This window comes from Symphalangus syndactylus, chromosome 8 (genome assembly GCF_028878055.3).
Source record: "Symphalangus syndactylus isolate Jambi chromosome 8, NHGRI_mSymSyn1-v2.1_pri, whole genome shotgun sequence".
NCBI lineage: Eukaryota > Metazoa > Chordata > Mammalia > Primates > Hylobatidae > Symphalangus > Symphalangus syndactylus.
In genome coordinates, this window is record NC_072430.2 from 49338037 (window position 1) to 49356838 (window position 18802).

Here is an 18802-nt window from a genome sequence, read left to right on the forward strand (position 1 = left end):
GGGAATTCAGGGAGCCAAGATGGGAAGGTAGAACGGTGGTGTCTCAGCCACCAATCCCCCAGCACTGTTTGTGCAAAGTCAAGGCCTTTCACTTGCTCAGATGTTAACTTGGGGCAAGTCTTTTCTGGAAACATGACAAGAGGCCAAGACTGGCACATGTTCCTTGCCCAGGCTGAGCAGACTAGATGGTCCTTTTGGTCTTGGGCGAGACACTACAGAGAGGTGAGATGTAGCCTGAGCACGAGGCGATTCTGAAGGAGTAGTGCTGAGGGAGGCTGTGTCTTGTGGAAGCACCTGAACACCACGAGAAATGATAGAGTCTGGAATCTGAACGAGGGGAACAACTATGGCTTAATATTCTGAAAATGCCAACAACATGTCGCATCAATACCCATGCCTATCATTGTTTTCTTTTGCATTCTTTGCTGCTCAGCTTCCCGATATTTGGTGTCATTTGCTGTTGGTTGTAAGTGCATCTAATAATTTGGGATATGATGGAAACTTTCAGATTTAAAATATTTTCTCTAGCCAGATATTTAACAAAATGTCTTTAAATGAGAGGCAGTACAGCATTGTGGTTAGGAGTATCCACCCCCAGCCCTGTATCACTGTGAGCTAGCCAAGCTGTGATCCTTGCTGAGGATGGCAGGAAATGATGCGTTCTGCAAGTGGAGCCTCCTTCAGGAAGGAAGGAGATGGGGATAACGCAGAGAATAGCACCCCTTTCCTAAAACTCAAGGGGAAGAGTATCTCCGTCAGCACTCAAATTTCCTAAGGCAGTTAGGCCATAGGGGAGTAAAATCCTTTCCTTTTGGGTGCCAGATTCTCACTGAAACTGCTTTTTCTCTGTCTGCGTAACTCAGGTGGATTCCTCCCAGCAGCTATACACTCTGAGGATCTTACATTCCAGCTGCTGTCTTTGCCCTGAGTTCTAGGCCTAGGCCTGCTCCCTTGCTATTCCCCAGTTCCCGTGGCTGGGTAGGGTGAAATGCTACTCACTAAACTAGCAGGCTGGTTTCCCTGATTTGTTCCATTTCTCTCCCTTGCTGCCCTGAGAAAATAAATAAGACAATAAGATGAATGCAGTCTTTATTTTCTCTAAAAATTGAAAGGTAAAGGGAAAGCTTTACAAAAAGAAACCATCTGCATGGTTGAATGGGAAGGTCCAGGTGAAAGGAAGGAATCTAACTAGGCCAGGGTTAGCCAAGATCTTTGTGTGTTGATCCAGACTCCAGGGTGGTGGCAAATATTTTTAAAAAGAAAGAGATCAACCAAGAGTCGGAGTGTATAGCCCCTAGAAATAGGCAGTGATGATGCTCTTCTTGCCTCAGCTAAGCATCTGGTGCTGATGAGGGAACTGACTCAATTTCTCAGGCTCTTCTGCCACCCCCATGCCCAGCCTGGGATCTGCCCAGTCCTGCTGCCCCCAGAGGGTTGCTGACTTTCCAGGTCTTAGAGAAGAACGCTCTATAGGTGTCCACAACTCATGCCATAAGCCAGTCTCACAAGAGTGTGAGGTGTGCAAACATTCCCAGAAGGGTCAAAAGGATCAGGGCAGGCAGGATTCGCAGCACCAGCTGGCCAAGAGGACAATCCTTTAGGGTTGGCCTTCTCCTTGGTCCCTGTTCATTATGGCATGGATTGGGCCTGATAAAGCTGCAGCTCTTCCACCAGCTACTCCCACCGGATTCCTAGAAGCTCACAGCTGACGTTCCATAGGCGCTCAGCTGTTTTGTTATTTCGGGCCCTTGGAGACACCCAGGTCCTCTTGCAGTCACTGGAGGGCAGAGAAAGATGGTAAATTCCAGGAATGAGAATTAGCAGTCTGGAAATCTTTATGGTCCCTTTCTCAGAATGTTTCTAAATGTATAAAATACAATATATGCCGGACTCAAAGAAACTAATTATATAAAATGCACTCTAAAAATATTTTTAAAACAAATTTGTGATATAGTAATACACAGGCTTATTTATTAATATATTCTATAAGAAGATCTAGTACCAGGTCTAATAATCAAAGGATTTCAAAGTAGTGGCGAGCAGAAGTGACATTCTAGGATATCTGCAACAACTGCAATGTGATATGAAAATATTTATTGTTCTACTGGTGACAAAGTCACGGGTATCACTACTACTACTACAGTTCAGTGCCTACATTCATAACTGAAGAAAATGCCAAATCTCAGTTGGAGGTTAAATTAAAGATGAAGTTATTTTCCCATCCAAGTTCACAGGCCCCTTGAATTCTGTGGACAGATGCACTTGCATACCATGAACCGCAGACCAAGCCCTCCAGATTTGCTTTGGAATGAGCAGGGGCCCTGAGGACTAGAGGGATAGGGGGTGGGAGCAGAACACAGTTCTCATCATGTTTTTTTTTGTTTTTGTTTTTGTTTTAATTTTATTATTATTATACTTTAAGTTTTAGGGTACATGTGCACAACGTGCAGGTTTGTTACATATGTATGCATGTGCCATGTTGGTGTGCTGCACCCATTGTCATTTAGCATTAGGTATATCTCCTAATGCTATCCCTCCCCCCTCCCCCATGTTTTTTGTTTTTAATGTTTCTTTTTTCTAATTATAAAAGTCCTGTAAAACATTCGGAACATGCAGCGCTGATAAAAGAAGAAAAGCCTATCATGGCTGGGCACGGTGGCTCACACCTGTAATCCCAGCACTTTGGGAGGCTGAGGTGGGTGGATCACCTGAGGTGAGGAGTTCAAGACCAGCCTGGCCAACATGGTGAAACCCTGCCTCTACTAAAAATACAAAAAACAATTAGCTGGGTGTGGTGGTGGGTGCCTGTAATCCCAGCTACTTGGGAGGCTGAGGCAGGAGAATGGCTTGCACCCAGGAGGCAGAGGTTGCAGTGAGCGGAGATCACGCCACTGCACTCCAGCCTGGGTGACAAAAGCGAAACTCCATCTCAAAAAAAAGAAAAGTCTATCATTCAGTTGCTTTCCGTACAGTCTTTTTTTTGCTTTGTTTGGATATAAATAGAGATATAGTCTCTCTCTCTCTCTTTCTCTCTTACATAAAACCAGGATCATACTGTATCTAGTTTGAGGAGGATTTTTTTTTTTTTTTGAGATAGGGTCTCACTTTGTCACCCAGGCTGGAGTGCAGTGGCACTATCATGCAGCCTTGACCTCCCAGGCTGAAGCCATCCTCCCACCTTAGCCTCCCGAGTAGCTGGGACTACAGGCATGTACCACAATGCTGGGCTAATTTTTTGATTTTTAGTAGAGATGGGGGTCTCACTTTGTTGCCCAGGCTGGTGTGGAATTCCTGAGCTCAAGCAATCCTCCTGCCTTGGCCTCTCAAAATACTGGGACTACAGGCATGAGCTGCCACACCCAGCCTTAAATTTTTTTTTTTTTTTTTTGAGACAGAGTCTCATTCTGTTGCCCAGGCTGGAGTGCAGTGGAATGATCTCGGCTTACTGCAGCCTCCGCCTCCCAGGTTCAAGTGATTCTCCTGCCTCAGCCTCCTGAGTGGCTGGGATTACAGGCATCCACCACCATGACCAGCTAATTTTTTGTATTTTTAGTAGAGATGTGGTTTCACCATGTTGACCAGGCTGGTCTCTAACTCCTGACCTCAAGTGATCCACCCACCTCGGCCTCCCAAAGTGCTGGGATTACATGCATGAGCCACTGCGCCTGGCGAAATTTTTAAATAATAAAAAAAACCTAGAATAAAAAGATAAAAATCATCCTTCACACTCTGCTTGGCTCTCTGTAAAACTCCCTGGAAGTAACCACTACTGCCCAGTGGCTGGGTATCCCTCCAGACTGTTCTCTATGTATAAAAAAATCATATAGTTTTGTATTCCAGTTTTTTCCTTAAAACATTATATCACTAACATTTTTCTATTAATTACATATTATATAAAAATATGATATTTAATGACTGTATATTTTATTACATATTTAAGGCAGCAATGTTAAACTCTCAGACTCTAGAGTAGCAACTGTCCAATAGAAATATGATGGGAAGGCCAGGCGCAGTGGCTCACGCCTGTAATCCCAGCACTTTGGGAGGCTGAGGTGGGCGGATCACTTGAGGTCAGGAGTTCAAGACCAGCCTGGTCAACATGGCAAAACTCCATCTCTACTAGAAATACAAAAACTAGCTGGGCGTGGTGGCGTGCACCTGTAATCCCAGCTACTCGGGAGGCTGAGACAGGAGGATCCCTTGAACCCAGGAGGTGGAGGTTGCAGTGAGCCAAGATCATGCCATTGCACTCCAGCCTGGGCAACAGAGTGAGACTATGTCTCAAAAAAAAAAAAAAGAAAGAAAGAAATATGATGAGAAACACAATTGTTAGCCACATATGTCACTTTGAATTTTCTAGCAGCTACATTTAAAATGTAAAAGAAATTGGTGAAATTTATTTAGAAACATTTAATTATACATTAATTTATTGAGTTAATAAATGTGTACTTTATTTAACCCACAAATAGCAAAATCATTTTAGCATGCAATCAATATAAAAAATGAGATATCTTTTATCTCATTTAAAAATATAAAATGAGATAATTTACACTTCTTTTTTTATACTATAGGTTGAGCATCCCTTATCAGAAATGCTTGGGGCTGGGCACGGTGGCTCACGCCTGTAATCCTAGCACTTTAGGAGGCCAAGGCAGGTGGATCACCTGACGTCAGGAGTTCAAGACCAGCCTGGCCAACATGGTGAAAGCCCATCTCGACTAAAAATACAAAAATTAGTCAGGTGTGGTGGCGGGCACCTGTAATCCCAGCTACTCAGGAGGCTGAGCCAGGAGAATCACTTGAACTCAGGAGGCTGAAGTTGCAGTGAGCCAAGATCATGCCATTGCCCTCCGGCTTGAGTGACAAGAGTGAAAATCCATCTCAAAAAAAAAAAAAAATGCTTGGGATCAGAAGTATTTAGGATTTTACATTTATTTGAATTATGAAATATTTGCATTGTACTTACCAGCTGAGCATCTCAAACCCCAAAAATCTAAAACCCGAAATACTCTGAAATCCAAAACATTTTTAGCAGCAACATGCAACTCAAAGGAAATGCTTACTGAAATATTCCGGACTCCGAATTTTCAGATTTGTGATGCTCAACCTGCATGTCTTCAAAAATCTGGTATGCACTGTACACTTACAGTGCATCTCAATCTGGACTAGCCATATCTCAAGTGCTCAATAGCAACACGTGGCTAGTGGCTACCATACTGAATGGCACAGCTCTAGATCCAGATTGCCAGGGCGTAAATCCCAGATCTACCACTTATAAGCTATATGACTTTGAGCAAGTTTCTTAATTATCTTGTGCCTCAGTTTCATGTGAAAACCTGGGGTAATATTACCTGCCTCGCAGGGTTGTGATGATTATAAGAATTAATACACATTACACACTCAGAACTCTGAGTACCAAACACATTATAAAAACTCAAGCAACATTAGCTATTATCACTTATCCATTCCCCTCTCATCAGACACCAAGACTATTTCCAATGCCTCACGGAATAAATACTGCACTGATGAAAAGCCTTGAACAAAGCGAGACAACAGAGCAGACAGGGCTGGATTCTGTCATGGAATGGGAAAGAGATTTCACCCTGGGCTTCCCTTTACTCCCAGACTCTAGTTCCTCTTTGAGTTCATGATAAGATTCAGCACTAAAATTTCTACTTCTATATTTCAACAGATAGTGCCAATCTTGGCAGCATTGAGGGACAGAGTTCACACCGAAGAGAGAGGACATTCCCCTAGCACTTTGTGTTAATTGGTATTAAAAAATTCATGAATCAAGTGAGCCAAAAGCTTAAAGAAGGAGAAAAAGGATCCAGAGGGCCTGCTAACATTTTCTCCATGGCATAACCAACAGCGACAGTCTTCTTTAAAAGCTTTCAGAAAGCTGCAAAGTTTACATGGAAAAGCGGCACACGGGTATAAAATAGAGCCAGAAAAGCAACTCTTCCCAACACGTAAGTTTGTACTGTAAGTTTCCTTAACAAAGCAACGGCATTCTGTTTGCAGGCCCAACCCAAACCTGGATTGCATCATCAGGCACAAACTCAGCTTCTCAGAATGCACAGCCCAGCGAGTCCGGCACCTCCCACGCACACAGGTGGTGGAGAGAACCCCACTGCCTTCACACACCTGAAGTACTTGCCACTCAGGGGCTCCAGGCCCTCAGCCAGGGCGCAGTGCAGGCTGGTCTGCGCCCCCTCCCGTGCCGTCTTGACAAAGGGGGAGAAGAGCCGCCAGAGCAGGCAGAGCAGGGAGGAGTGCCGGACCAGCTCAGAGCGGACGACGCCTGGGTGCACTGCGTAGGTGGTGACCCCGGTGCCTAGGACAAAGAGGGCACAATTAGATCAGGGACACACTCTGAGCCCAGGAAGACAGCTTATCTCCTGCAGCAAAATACACAAGTGAGAAGGAGGAACTCAGGAAACATAACCCAGGATTCAGCAGGTACCACTCCTGGCCAGGCGGAGGAATTTGAATAGGAATGAATTGATCTTTCAGAAAGATCTATAGCGTTCTCAGCCTTCTATGTTCCAAAAGGAGTGCCTGGTTCAAGGTCCTTCTATTTCAATGTCGTTTTTATACTGTGGCTTTAGTACTACTAATAAACATGACAACATGTAGTGAGTAGTATCAATTATTGACAGTGGTATCTTTATCATTTCTACAGGAGGAGTTTAGGGGTAGCGATCTGATTGGAAGGTGGTGGGTAGGACTTTATTTTGAGCTGCATTTGCCTGGCAAGCACATTTTATGAGGTGTAGATTGAGGGATGGTGATGCAGATTATGGGGGATTAACAACCCCCCCCAAGATATCCCTGGTGCCATCACTATTTTTCAGTACCAATTATGTGCAAGGGCTATACAACATGCTTTAAATGTATTATTTCATTTAATTCTTAAAGAGGCTTGTGAAATAGAATATTATAATGCCCACTTACAGCAAAGAAAACTAAGTCACAGAAAGTTTAAGTAAATTGCCTAAGGTTATACCTGGCAGGGTGCAGGGCCAAGGTCTGAACTCTGATGTAAAGTTAAAAACATGGAATGGACTGTCTGCATTTGAATCTTGGCTCAGCTAGGAACCTTCCTGGGGCAAATTCCTTAATCTGTCAGTGCCCGTCTTTTCATATTTAGAGTGGGGGAAAATAATAGCACCCACCTCACAGGAATGTTGCAAGTATTAAATGAGTTAAGATGTGTAGTGCATGACACACATAAACCTCTCAATTATTATTGTAATTGTTATTGTTTATTTTTATGATTACCGTCTTCTTCTACCGTAGGCATTCTGGAAGTAAAGATCATTGTTCCCAAACTCTGGTTTATTCACTATAACAAATGGGCCCCTAGATCCGCAGATGTCAGAGCCAGCAGCTCACGCAATGCTCCAGGAGAGCACAGAATCATTAAGGAATAAGAACCGGCCTGACCTGATTTTACAGCTGAGAAGATGAAGTCAGGGGAGGTTAAAGGGGCACATCCACATCCGCATGGGGCTAGCATGTGGTAGAGCAAGAACTTGGACCCAGGGGTCTGAAATCCAGCCCTAACTCCCTGAGTCCAGGCAGTGGCAGCTCTGTAGCTCAGATCACCATGTGGACCTCAGCAAATGGCACCCAGAAGGAAGCACCCTAGGTTTAAAGCCATGCACCCACATTCCAGTTCTGATGCCCTCACCTGCCGTATACTCTTTAGCTGGCCATTTCCTTGGACCTCAGTTCTGCTCTATAAACTAGGAGTAATAATACCTGTTACAAAAGACCTCTGCTGCCAGATCATCTGAGGTAAGGAGTTTGAGACCAACCTGGACAACAGGGTGAAAGCTCATCTCTTCTAAAAATACAAAATTAGCCAGGCGTGATATTGCATGCCTGTAATCCCAGCTACTCAAGAGGCTGATGCAGGAGAATCACTTGAACCCAGGAGGCAGAGTTCGCAGTGAGCCAAGATCGCACTACTGCACTCCAGCCTGGGCGACAACAGCGAAACTCAAGTCTCAAACAAAACAAAACAAAACAAACAAAAAACAAACAAAAAGCCCCTCCCTGTTGCAAAAAGCTATTGTGAAAATCAAATGAGATAAGAGATAAGATGTGATAAGATAAATACAAGGTAACTTTATGAGGTTCTTAACCCCTATTTGATTTTAAGCTCCCTGGGGGCAAGGATTCTGTTTTTATTCCATTCATAACTTCATTCTCCTTAGTCCACAGAGATATTACTGACACGTGCATGTTTGACAGCCTGACTTCCCAAGTTGCTGTGGACCTCTAATCTGGTCTGTGGACCATTTTTGCTATTCCTGTTTCTCCAGACTTACCTTGGAGCCTCTTGGCCAGCTCACGAGTAAAAAGTACATTGGCCAGCTTACTGTGGCAATAGGCAAAACCCCTGCTGTAGCGCTTCTCGCTCTGGAGGTCGTGGAAGGGAATCTTGCCCATGTGGTGAGCCACCGAGGACACGTTAACCACCCGTGCAGGGGCAGACACCTTTAGCCGCTCCAGGAGCAGGTAGGTGAGGAGGAAGTGGCCTGTGAGGAGAGGCAGCAGGGGAGATTGAAGGTGGAATGGCAGCCCAGGCTCAGCATGTGGGAGCCGAGAGGACTTCAGTGTTAGCTCACTATCTTCTGGGTGTGAACCAATTTTGACGCCGTGAGTAACTCTAATGGTCAGTTTGGTCTGAGTTTGTGGATTCCTCAAAGCAAGAACCAGAGCTAGACTAAAAGCAAGGCAATCATACTTAATTTATATTACTTTGTACCTCTGTCCTTGACCCACCTGCTGGCTTCCATTCTGGCCATGATTGCATAACTAGGGACCCAGGTACACTTGTGTATAGACAGAAGGATAGAACAGTCAGGGAAGATAATATTTGCTTAGGATCAGAAAACATGTTCCATGCTCTCCTCCCTAAAGTCTTCACCTTGAACGCTGAACCCCACCCTGCCTCGTACCTCAAGTTCTCAAGGATTGCCTACCTCCGTGGACCAACCCATGGCTTGGTTAGCCATCATGTAGATGTGACCCCTCCAGCCAAGCCCAGATGCCTGCATACACCCCCAGGCCTGGCCCTGCCTGGCAAGCCTTGTACTGCCACTGCCCCATCCAAGAATGACATTCTTCTCCCTGGTATTTCCTGAAATTTGGGGCTTCTTAATGGTATGGGTAGGAGGATCTCACTTTTTTAGACTGATCAGGAGAGGTACAGTGAACAACAAGCCAATGGGTCCAGTCTATTGGAATTCCCAGGCTCTATGAAGGCCCCTGGACATTCTCCACATTTACACAGTGTCATCTTCCTAAAGAAAAGATAGTGGGTATACCTCATTTTTTAGTCACTCAAAGATACTTACCCAGGTGGTTGACTCCCAGGTGGGTCTCAAAGCCATCAGCTGTCTTGGAATATGGACACATCATTACTCCCGCATTGTTGATCAGAATATGGAGCTGCTTTTCCTCTATAGGGCACAACCAAAGAGATCCTATGGTTAGCAAGGAGTCCCCTGGCTGCCTGTCACAGACCTGCATAATTGCCCTTTCCCTTTGTTCATTAGTTGTTTTTGTTGGGGTAAGATTTCGATAGGAGTCACTTGCTCTGCCCCTTCCTTTTAAAACAAGGTATTGCCTCAGCAGTTAATAACTATTCTTCATTTGGACCTATCTCAGTGACATCCAATAAGCATTGTCACTGGGTTTCTAATGAGTAATTTTCGTTACTCATATCTTCCTGGACATTGTTCATTCATTTATTCAGCAAATGTGTACTAACTACAGACTCTGGGCCAGGTGCACTCTACTGGGCACTAGGAATCCAGTGGTAACACAAGCCAGACATGGTCCCAGGATGTCCCTCATGGATTTCATAGTCCTTGGTAGAAGCTGGTCATTTTCCAAGATCCAGAAGAACTTGCCAGCAGCACAACTTCATCTCATGCCTATGGCCACAGAAGGTTGATTCTCAGGATGAAAGAAGAGAGTGGCATTGTGGCCACACCTTGATGCCAAGGTGCAAGCCCAGACAGGGAGCTGACACCTCCGACATTCCCATTGCTGAGGCAAAAAGACGATAAGGATCCTGCTCAGTCTATCTACCCAGCATCCTCTTGCCAATTCCCTGTCCTGCTGGTTCATGTGGCAGAACCTGTCTAGTGGGGTGGATGATGGTTCTGATGTAAGGGCCATAGATGGTCCAGGGTGGAGCAGCCACTCCCATAACCAATTTCCTGCTTTTCTACCTACCCATCAGGACCTCACCTGCCAGAAAGCCCTCAGCAAAAGCTCGGATAGATTTGGTGTCGGATAGGTCCAATTTCCGCACCAGCACCTGGGAGTTCTTTGTATCCACTCGGATTTCACTGGCAGCAGACTCCCCCTTCAGTACATCTCTGCAGGCAATATAGACTCGGGCTCCTGGGTCCAAGACAAAAAAAGAGCAGTATGTTCATATCCTAGGCTATAAAGGAGGTACAGTAAGTGAGCTTGGGACTGGTGGACAGAGCATTCATTCTCCCAGCCATCCCTCAGTGGTAGAGTGAACATATTGCCACTTCGGGCTTTTCATAGAAGTACTGTTCAGTCTTCTTGCTGTCAGTTTAATCCCAGTCTGGGAACCTGGTTCCCAGGTTTTATATTCTGATATTTAATGTCGCTTAGTATCTCCTGTTAGAATAACTGACTTGGCTATACACAGACATCATTGTTTTCCTTATTTTATTTAATAGAGAGGGAATAGGGAAGAAACAGTTTATTGAAGGCCACAGTGTAAGTTGGTGTCACGGTTGGACTTGAATCCCAGGTTCCTTGAATTTCTAGTCAGAGCCCCCAAGCCTAGGAGGAAACACAAAGAAATATGGACAGAGGCCCAAGCAGGAAGAAGGGTGGGAGGCATGGCACTTTGGAGACTAAAGGGCAAACACTTACCTCGGCTAGCGAGCTCTCTGGCCGTCTCCTTGCCAATGCCTGTGTTGGCACCAGTGATCACCACTACCTTCCCAGGAAGCTGCACATTTGTTCTACACACTCCACCAGCAAAGAACTTCCTATCGGCAAGGGAAACAAGAGCATCATATACCATCCTTCACTAGCTCACACTAAGATACGTTAAAAAAAAAAAAAAAAAAAAAAAAAGCTATCCAGCCTCAAAGAAGGGTATCTTTAAGTTGCAGTCAGGAGACTCGTAAAATCTAATCTTCATGGGACAACATTTTTCCATGGGGCAAGGTAGTCGCCTGTTCATCAGTTCAGGTGGGAAGATTACTTGCCTAGAAGCCACAAATAATCATATTAGCAAACAGAGTAAATGCTGGAGTCAGGGCCAATGGAGACTTTCCTTGTTAGATAATAAATACATCTAGCTCTTATCTCTAGAGGTTCCAGAGGAAAGCTTTCCCCTCTAACCTACATTCAAAACATATGCATGATAAACATTAGCGGAGTCAATATTCAGTAACTGTCATCATGAGTAACTGATGAACAGCACTCTGTGGGAGGTGACACACACAGGTACTGCTCTTAGCACTCTGAGGGATGGCATACACAGGTATGGATCTTAGGCTGCCTCTCCAGTTTTAGGGAGTGGGTCATTTCCGAGGCTTTCAGCCATTGTATTAGAGATTTCATTCTGGCCGATGGCAAACAGAGAGAAAACCTCCTTTGTTCAGACCTCTGTGCAGAGAGCACTCTTTTACATGAAGTTGACTACACAGGTCCTAAAACAGAATACAGAGGGGCAGAACTAACATTTCCTGCACATCATCTGACTGCCAATTACTAGGCTAGGCACTTTCCATATGTAATTTATTTTAATCCTCTCAACTTCTCCAGTATTAGTTCCACATTACAGTAGAGAAAATTGAGGCTCAGGGAGCTTCATATCACATAGTGGTGGCAGAAGTGGGACTTGAACGCAGATCTCTATGGAGAACCTAGAATAACACTGTCCTTGGTAGGTCCATTTAACCTCCTTTATCATCAGAAATTTTTTAGGCTGAGCCCAGTGGCTCATGCCTGTAATCCCAACATCTTGGGAGGCCAACGTGGGATGGTCGCTTAAGCCCAGAAGTTTGAGACCAGCCTGGGCAACATAGTGAGACTCCCATCTCCACAAAAAAACTTAAAAAGTAGCTGTGGCACATGGCTATATTCCCAGCTACTTGGGAGGCTGAGGCAGGAGGATTGCTTGAGCCCATGAGTTCAAGGCTGCAGTGAGCTATGATCACACCAACGCACTCCACCCTGGGGTGACACAGTAAAAATTAAAAAAGAGAAATTAAAAAATTCTCCACTCAGAACACACATTTATTTGACACCTCTAGAAATCCCACAGCAAAAGAGCCATCCCAAAACATTAATTGAGGGTAGTCTCAAAGGGAAGAGAGTTTGTTTCTTTCCCAAACTACTACCTGGTACTTAACAGCGTGACAAGCCAGCAGGGCCACCTTGAATAGGGACAGAGTCTCTGAGTTCTTGAGAGACACCCAAAGGAATAAAATGAAAAAGCAAGGACTCCCACCTAAGGTGTTTGTTGAGCTACTTGACAGAGTCATCCATGCAGCCTTCCGCTGGCAGTAGAACTCTCCCCAGAGCTCAGGTGGGGTCAGAACTCAGCCCCACCTCTACCCGGCCACAGATGCTTCCTTCTGGTTTTCCACCATGGTATCCACAACACCCCCTTCCTTCCTGCTTTTCCTGCCCTGACTTTCTCTCCGTCAGCCTCCTTCCCTTTCTCTTCTTTCAGCAGCTGAGAACCAGCTTCCAGTGCAGGTCTTTGTAAACAATTGTTTAAGTTGCTGAATTAAGACAAACCTGATGGATGGAGCTACCATATACAGGAACGAGAAGAAGGAGGTGAGCAGTCCCAAGGTGACCAGCATCGTTCCAACTTCTGTAGCTGCTGTTGCTTTTGCTGCTGCTCCAGCTTCAACCCCAGCTCTGGCTCAGGTTCCTGGTCTGGCTCCAGCTCTTGGCTGCTTCTGCTGCTTCTCTGCTCCTCTCCGTCCTGGGTGCTCAGCAGCAGCCTGACTCCAAGCAGAGCCCAGAATCCTATTTAAATCCGAGAGCTGTCAGAGCACAGCCTGCTGGGAGATGTAGTCCTGGTGGGGAGGGGACGGAGTCAAGGTTAGAAGCTTACTTAGGTTTACTGGCAAAGAGAATGTGGGGAAACTAAAGCAAGTACCCCCTAAACCCTCCATCCTCAATTGTTTCTCTTCTCTAGGAAATGTGTTCTCCCAACCACTGCCACCTCTATTGCAAGATGGAATATATAGAATATTTTTAACTTTAGCCACAAACCCCATGATGCTTAAAATATGAGTGGATTAAAATAGGATGGGAAGGAAACTCCCAAAAGAATGGAGAGAGACGTCAGAAGAGCTGTTAACCTTAGGGAGGAGGGGCAGTGACTGGGAGGGAGATGACTGGAACTCCTGGAGGGCTGAGAGTGCTCTGCTCTTTCAGCTGGGTGCTAGTACACAGGTGTGCTCACTTTGTGAAAATCTGCTGAGTCATATGCTTTCGACTTGTGCACTTTTCTGCATTTTATATTATACTTCAATGAAGTTAACACACACACATGCATATTACAAGGAAAGGGTATGGTGTTTAAGTGCATGGACTCTAGCGCTGAATCTATTTAAAAGCTCCATGGCCCTGGGCAAGTTACTAAACCTCTCTGTTAACTCAGTTTTCTCACTTGTACAATGGGCGTGATTATATATATATATATATATCCCCACTTGTTTTAAGTGTGCAATTATTACATTGGTGGAAAACAAAACTGGCATATACTAAACAGTGTATAAGAGTCAGCTGTTATGGTTAGCTGTTCTGATTCCTATCTCCCTTGATATCTCACTTGCTTTACTCAAGGCCATGGTGTAGAAAAGGGAGAGATGATGAACGTGGGTGATGTTTCAGTTGAATGCTATTGAAGATGAGGAGAAATACAAGAAAATGCTGGTAAAGAGCCCAAGGTAGGGGGATCGCTTGAGGCCAGGAGTTCAAGACCCAGCTTAGGCAACTTAGTGAGACCCTGTCTCTACAAAAAATTAGCTGGGTGTGGTGGTGCGTGCCTGTAATCCTAGCAACTCAGGAGGCTGAATAGGGAGGATCACTTGAGCTCAGAGGTCAAGGTTGAAGTGAGCTAGGATCGGGCCTCTGGATGTGTGTGAGATGGGAGAAGGGTAAGTGGGATTCATTGCCCTTCCTCGCTCTGTGTTCCTCTCTCGGACAGGAGAATAGGCAAGGAGCTGGGACAGGACCCCAGGAATAATTTTCCACTTCTGTCCCTTCCTGTGAAGCCAAAGGAGCCTCCAGGAATACCCATGCATGAAAGACTTCTGTGGCAGGCAGGTGTTCATGTCCTCATTCGTCAATTCATCCTCAACACACACACACTGAGTGTTTCTCTGCACCAGGAATTGTGCAACATACTAGGAAGACACAGTTTCTGCCCCTGGGGAAACCCATGGACCTGACCAACAGAACAAGGAGTGATCAGATCATTCCCAGCAGACACTTCTTGACTCAAATCTAAGATCCTTGCATTTGTGAAGATGGTACTCACCTTATCTTGAGCTTGTCCAGGAAGCAGAGAGTCCTTAAGAACAGCATACAGTCCTCTGGAGAGAAGATATTAGAAGAACCATAAGGCATCTAGAATTATGAAAATACACAGGCCGGGTGTGGTGGCTCACGCGTGTAATCCCAGCACTTTGGGAGGCCGAGGCGGGCGGATCACGAGGTCAGGAGATCGAGACCACGGTGAAACCCCATCTCTACTAAAAATACAAAAAAAAATTAGCCAGATGTGGTGGCGGGCGCCTGTAGTCCCAGCTACTCGGAGAGGCTGAAGCAGGAGAATGGTGTGAACCTGGGAGGCGGAGCTTGCAGTGAGCCGAGATTGTGCCACTGCACTCCAGCCTGGGCGACAGAGCGAGACTCCGTCTCAAAAGAAAAAAAAAAAAGAAAATACACAAACACTTTGCTAAAATAAAATGTTAAATATTATAATCCAAAGACCACCATCATATCATTGATAAGCTGTACCAAAATGCTAAACCATACTACTAAGTACAGGTAGGTGAATAGACAGACAAATCAATAGAACAAAATGGAAAGGCAAGAAATAGACCCAAATACACATGGGGATTTAGATATGACGAAAATGCCATTTCAAATCAGTGGAAGGGACAGATGAATTAATTAACAAAGTATTGTGGCACCTAGGTATCCAGCTGGGAAAAAGCAAACTTGATCCTTCCAAAATTCTAATAGCTCAAAGATATAAGTATGAGAAATGAAACCACTGAAGTATTAAGAAGAACCACTGGACACATTTTTAGAGTGGTAAGACCTTTCTAGTAAGACAGGAAACCAAAAACTAAAATTTAAAAAATGAGCATGAAAAACCATCATACACAAGGCAAGATAAATGAGAAACTGGGGGGAAATATTCATAACAGGCTTTGAAGACAAGAGACTAATTGATTTAGTAGATAAAGAACTCTTACAAATCAATAAGAAAAGGAATAACAACCCAATTGAAATAGCAGTTTACAAAAAAGGAAATACAAGTGGCTCTTCACCCTCGCTCATATGAGAGATGCAAATTAAAATTATACTGGGAGCCACTTTTCACTTATCAGATTGCCAAAGGTCAAAAAGATTGTAGTATGATCCACTGGCAAGCATGTGAAGAAATAATGCTGATGCATTGCTCATAGGAGAGTCCATTGTTACAGCCTCCATAGAGCCACATAATAGATGGTATACAGCTGTAAAAAAAGAATAAATAATTAAGAAACAGAATAAATAAATAACTTAAGTAAATAAACATTAAAGTTTGGTTGGGCACTGTGGCTTACATCTGTAATTCCTGCACTTTGGGAGACCGAAGCAGGAGAATCACGTGAGACCAGAAGTTCAAGACCAGCCTGGGCAACATAGTGAGACCAGAAGTTCAAGACCAGCCTGGGCAACGTAGTGAGACCCCAACTCTACAAAAAGGAAAACTAAAAATTAGCTGGCCTGGTGGCACACACCTGTGGTCCCAGCTACTTGGGAGGCTGAGGCAGGAGGATCACTTGAGCCCAGGAGGTTGAGGCTGCATTGAGCCATGATCATGCCACTACACTCCAGCCCGGGCAACAGAGCAAGACCCTGTCTCTAAAAAAAAGAAAAGAAAAAATAAAGTTTTCAGCAAAAAGACCCTGATAACCTACAGGACACATTTCATAGGCTTCCAAATGAACTGCTTGGAAAAGGTCTTAAGACTGATGGCTTACATCCTGTCTCTGAGTAAAGAATCTTATCGTGAGGCACTCAAATTCTATTGCGAGTTCCTCAAACTATGTATTGATTAATTGTCAGGCTACTGATTAGTACTGACATTGAAAGGGACACTGTTTTCTTTCTAAATCATAAAGCTCTGCTGATTTGTTTTTACTGATTTTCTTGTGCATAAAACATTTTAGCCTGTACGCTGTCATCCAGAGGCAATGACTGTAACCTCTGTATTGTACTCTCCAATGGAAAAGGATAACTCCGATATGAGGAGTCCCCCTTTCTTCTCCCAAACAGTCTTATAAAGCATTCCAACTTGTAACAGATGTTGGAACATGCCCAACTTTGTTGGTGTATCTTACTGGATAAATTCTCACATTTGGCTTCCAATAAACTTTTATCAATTTATCTCTGCCCCAATGGCCTTAATTTCTGTTGAAAACCGTATCATTTTGCAACAACTTACATGTTTATCTTTGTTAAATTAATCATTGCAGTATCACAAATAAAGCTATTTCTCAAACAGGTATTGAGACATTCTTAAACATGCTTTGGCACATAAGCAAAGCCATAATCATCACCCTCTTCATCATTGTAATCAACATCAAAAAACCAGGGACCAATAGGATACCTGCTCTTTAGGGATTTTCGATCTGAGACAGATATAAGTCAGAGAGAAAGAGATGAAAACACCAGAGGAACCAGTGTAGGAATAGGCCTGAAATTCAGTGATGACAGAGCACTCATCACTTGCAACACCTTTGAGAAGGATCCTCTTCTAGCCTTACCGTGAATGAATCACAGGTCAGGTTCCCAGATCAGCCATCCTCCCAGGGCTGACACTGAGGCAGGGATGTATGGAGATCACATGCTATGAAGCAGAGCTGGGAAGCTGCTTGCTGATTTGACCTTTGGTCATAAATCATCTAGCAGCTCATACTGTACTGGTCTCCTGGTTATCCCTGTCCTGGATACCCTACTAAGAATGGAGCCTCTTACAAAATAGAGTGAGAGGGCAAACTGTAAACCTCTCTTTCTCTTCCTCCTCCCTTCCTCCCTTTTCCCTATTCTTCAAATCACATATTTTGGAAGCCAGATGGGACAGGTGGAAGATGACAGATTCCATCTTTCTACTGCAACCCCTGCCCAACTTCCCTAAGGAGCCCGTACAGCACCACAGTTATTTCCATTTCCAGCCATGAGGAACTTGCTGCCTCTTCCCATGCCCCGACCCCAAACAGCAAACCAAAATGGAAGCACATTTTTTTGTATTTGTTTTAACCAATAATAATGACTTGTTGTTCCTTTTTCTTAATTTTAAAAGCTAAAATAAACACACTGTCTTTCCCAAAGAAAAATAATTTTTGCTGCTAGTATGTAACTTCCTTTGATTTTTCAAGGGATCAGCAACTCTTACTCTTAACTCACAGCATGCACTATTGACATTAAAAAAAAATAGAGACAGGGTCTCACTATGTTGCCCATGCTGGTCTTGAATTCCTAGGCTCGTGTGATCCTTCCACCTTGGTCTCTCAAAGTGCTGAGATTATAGGCATGAGCCACCACACCCAGCCTATTGACATTTTGAGCCTTATAATTCTTTCCTGTGAGTGGCTGTTCCGAGTAAAGGAGGATGTTTAGCAGCATCCCTGGCCTCTACCCACTAAGATGCCTGGGGCACTACTATCCCCTTGTGACAACCAAAAATGTCTCCAGGCATTGCCAACTGTTCACTATGGGGCAAAATCACCCCGTTTGGGAACCACTGCCCTCCAGAATGTAGGCCTACAGGATAACCCTGGTGTATGTAGTATTGAACAGGATTAGAGGGCAGTAATGTTTTACTTAGTATCCCATGCCTTTCACTCAGCTGTAGCCAAGCTAACCTGCTTACTGTCCACAGCAAGTTATTAATATCCTCTAAGGGCCTGGGATGCTGCTAATCCTTTTGTCCTTTGAAACTTTACCTTCTCCCAGCTTAATTCTGTTTACCTCTAATCACTCCATTAGTCTACAATGGCTGGGATCTGTGTACACATATACTTCAAAAACACACCTCCACTGAGTGGCTTTCTGAGGTGATGGAAATGTTCTATCTCTCAACAGGACTTTGGGTTACATGAGTCCTGTGCCTTTGTCAAAACAGCAAGTATATACTTAAGACTTGTGCCTTTCACTGTATAGAAATTTTACATCCAAAGGAAAAAAAACTAAATAAATATTGAACTCTAGTTAATGAATGACATATATATACATGCTGAAGTTTTTAAAGGGGAAGGGTACCGATGTCTGTAATTTACTTTGAAGTACCTTAATAAAATAAAATAGATTGATAGGAGGAAGTAAAACAGGCATTTCACTATATTTGTTTTATATATGTGATAAAACTGGTATAGTAAAATGTTAATGTAGAATCTAGGTTATGGATATATGGATGTTTATTTTAAAATTCTTTCTTTATTTTTTTTTTTGAGACAGAGAATCACTCTGTCATTCAGGCTGG

At 44.1% G+C, this 18802-nt stretch overlaps 1 protein-coding gene across 1 annotated transcript; it reads right to left on the reverse strand.

Moving 5' to 3' along the window:
• Positions 1–1072: 1072 nt before the first annotated feature.
• Positions 1073–13109, reverse strand: RDH12 (retinol dehydrogenase 12). Its single transcript, XM_055289056.1, has 7 exons — positions 12823–13109; positions 10939–11057; positions 10273–10428; positions 9372–9476; positions 8340–8549; positions 6148–6337; positions 1073–1777 (listed from the first exon to the last, which is right to left on the reverse strand). The coding sequence occupies exons 1-7, from the start codon at positions 12888–12890 to the stop codon at positions 1675–1677; spliced, it is 951 nt and encodes a 316-aa protein (XP_055145031.1). The 5' UTR covers positions 12891–13109; the 3' UTR covers positions 1073–1674.
• Between the last annotated feature and the right edge of the window lie 5693 nt (positions 13110–18802).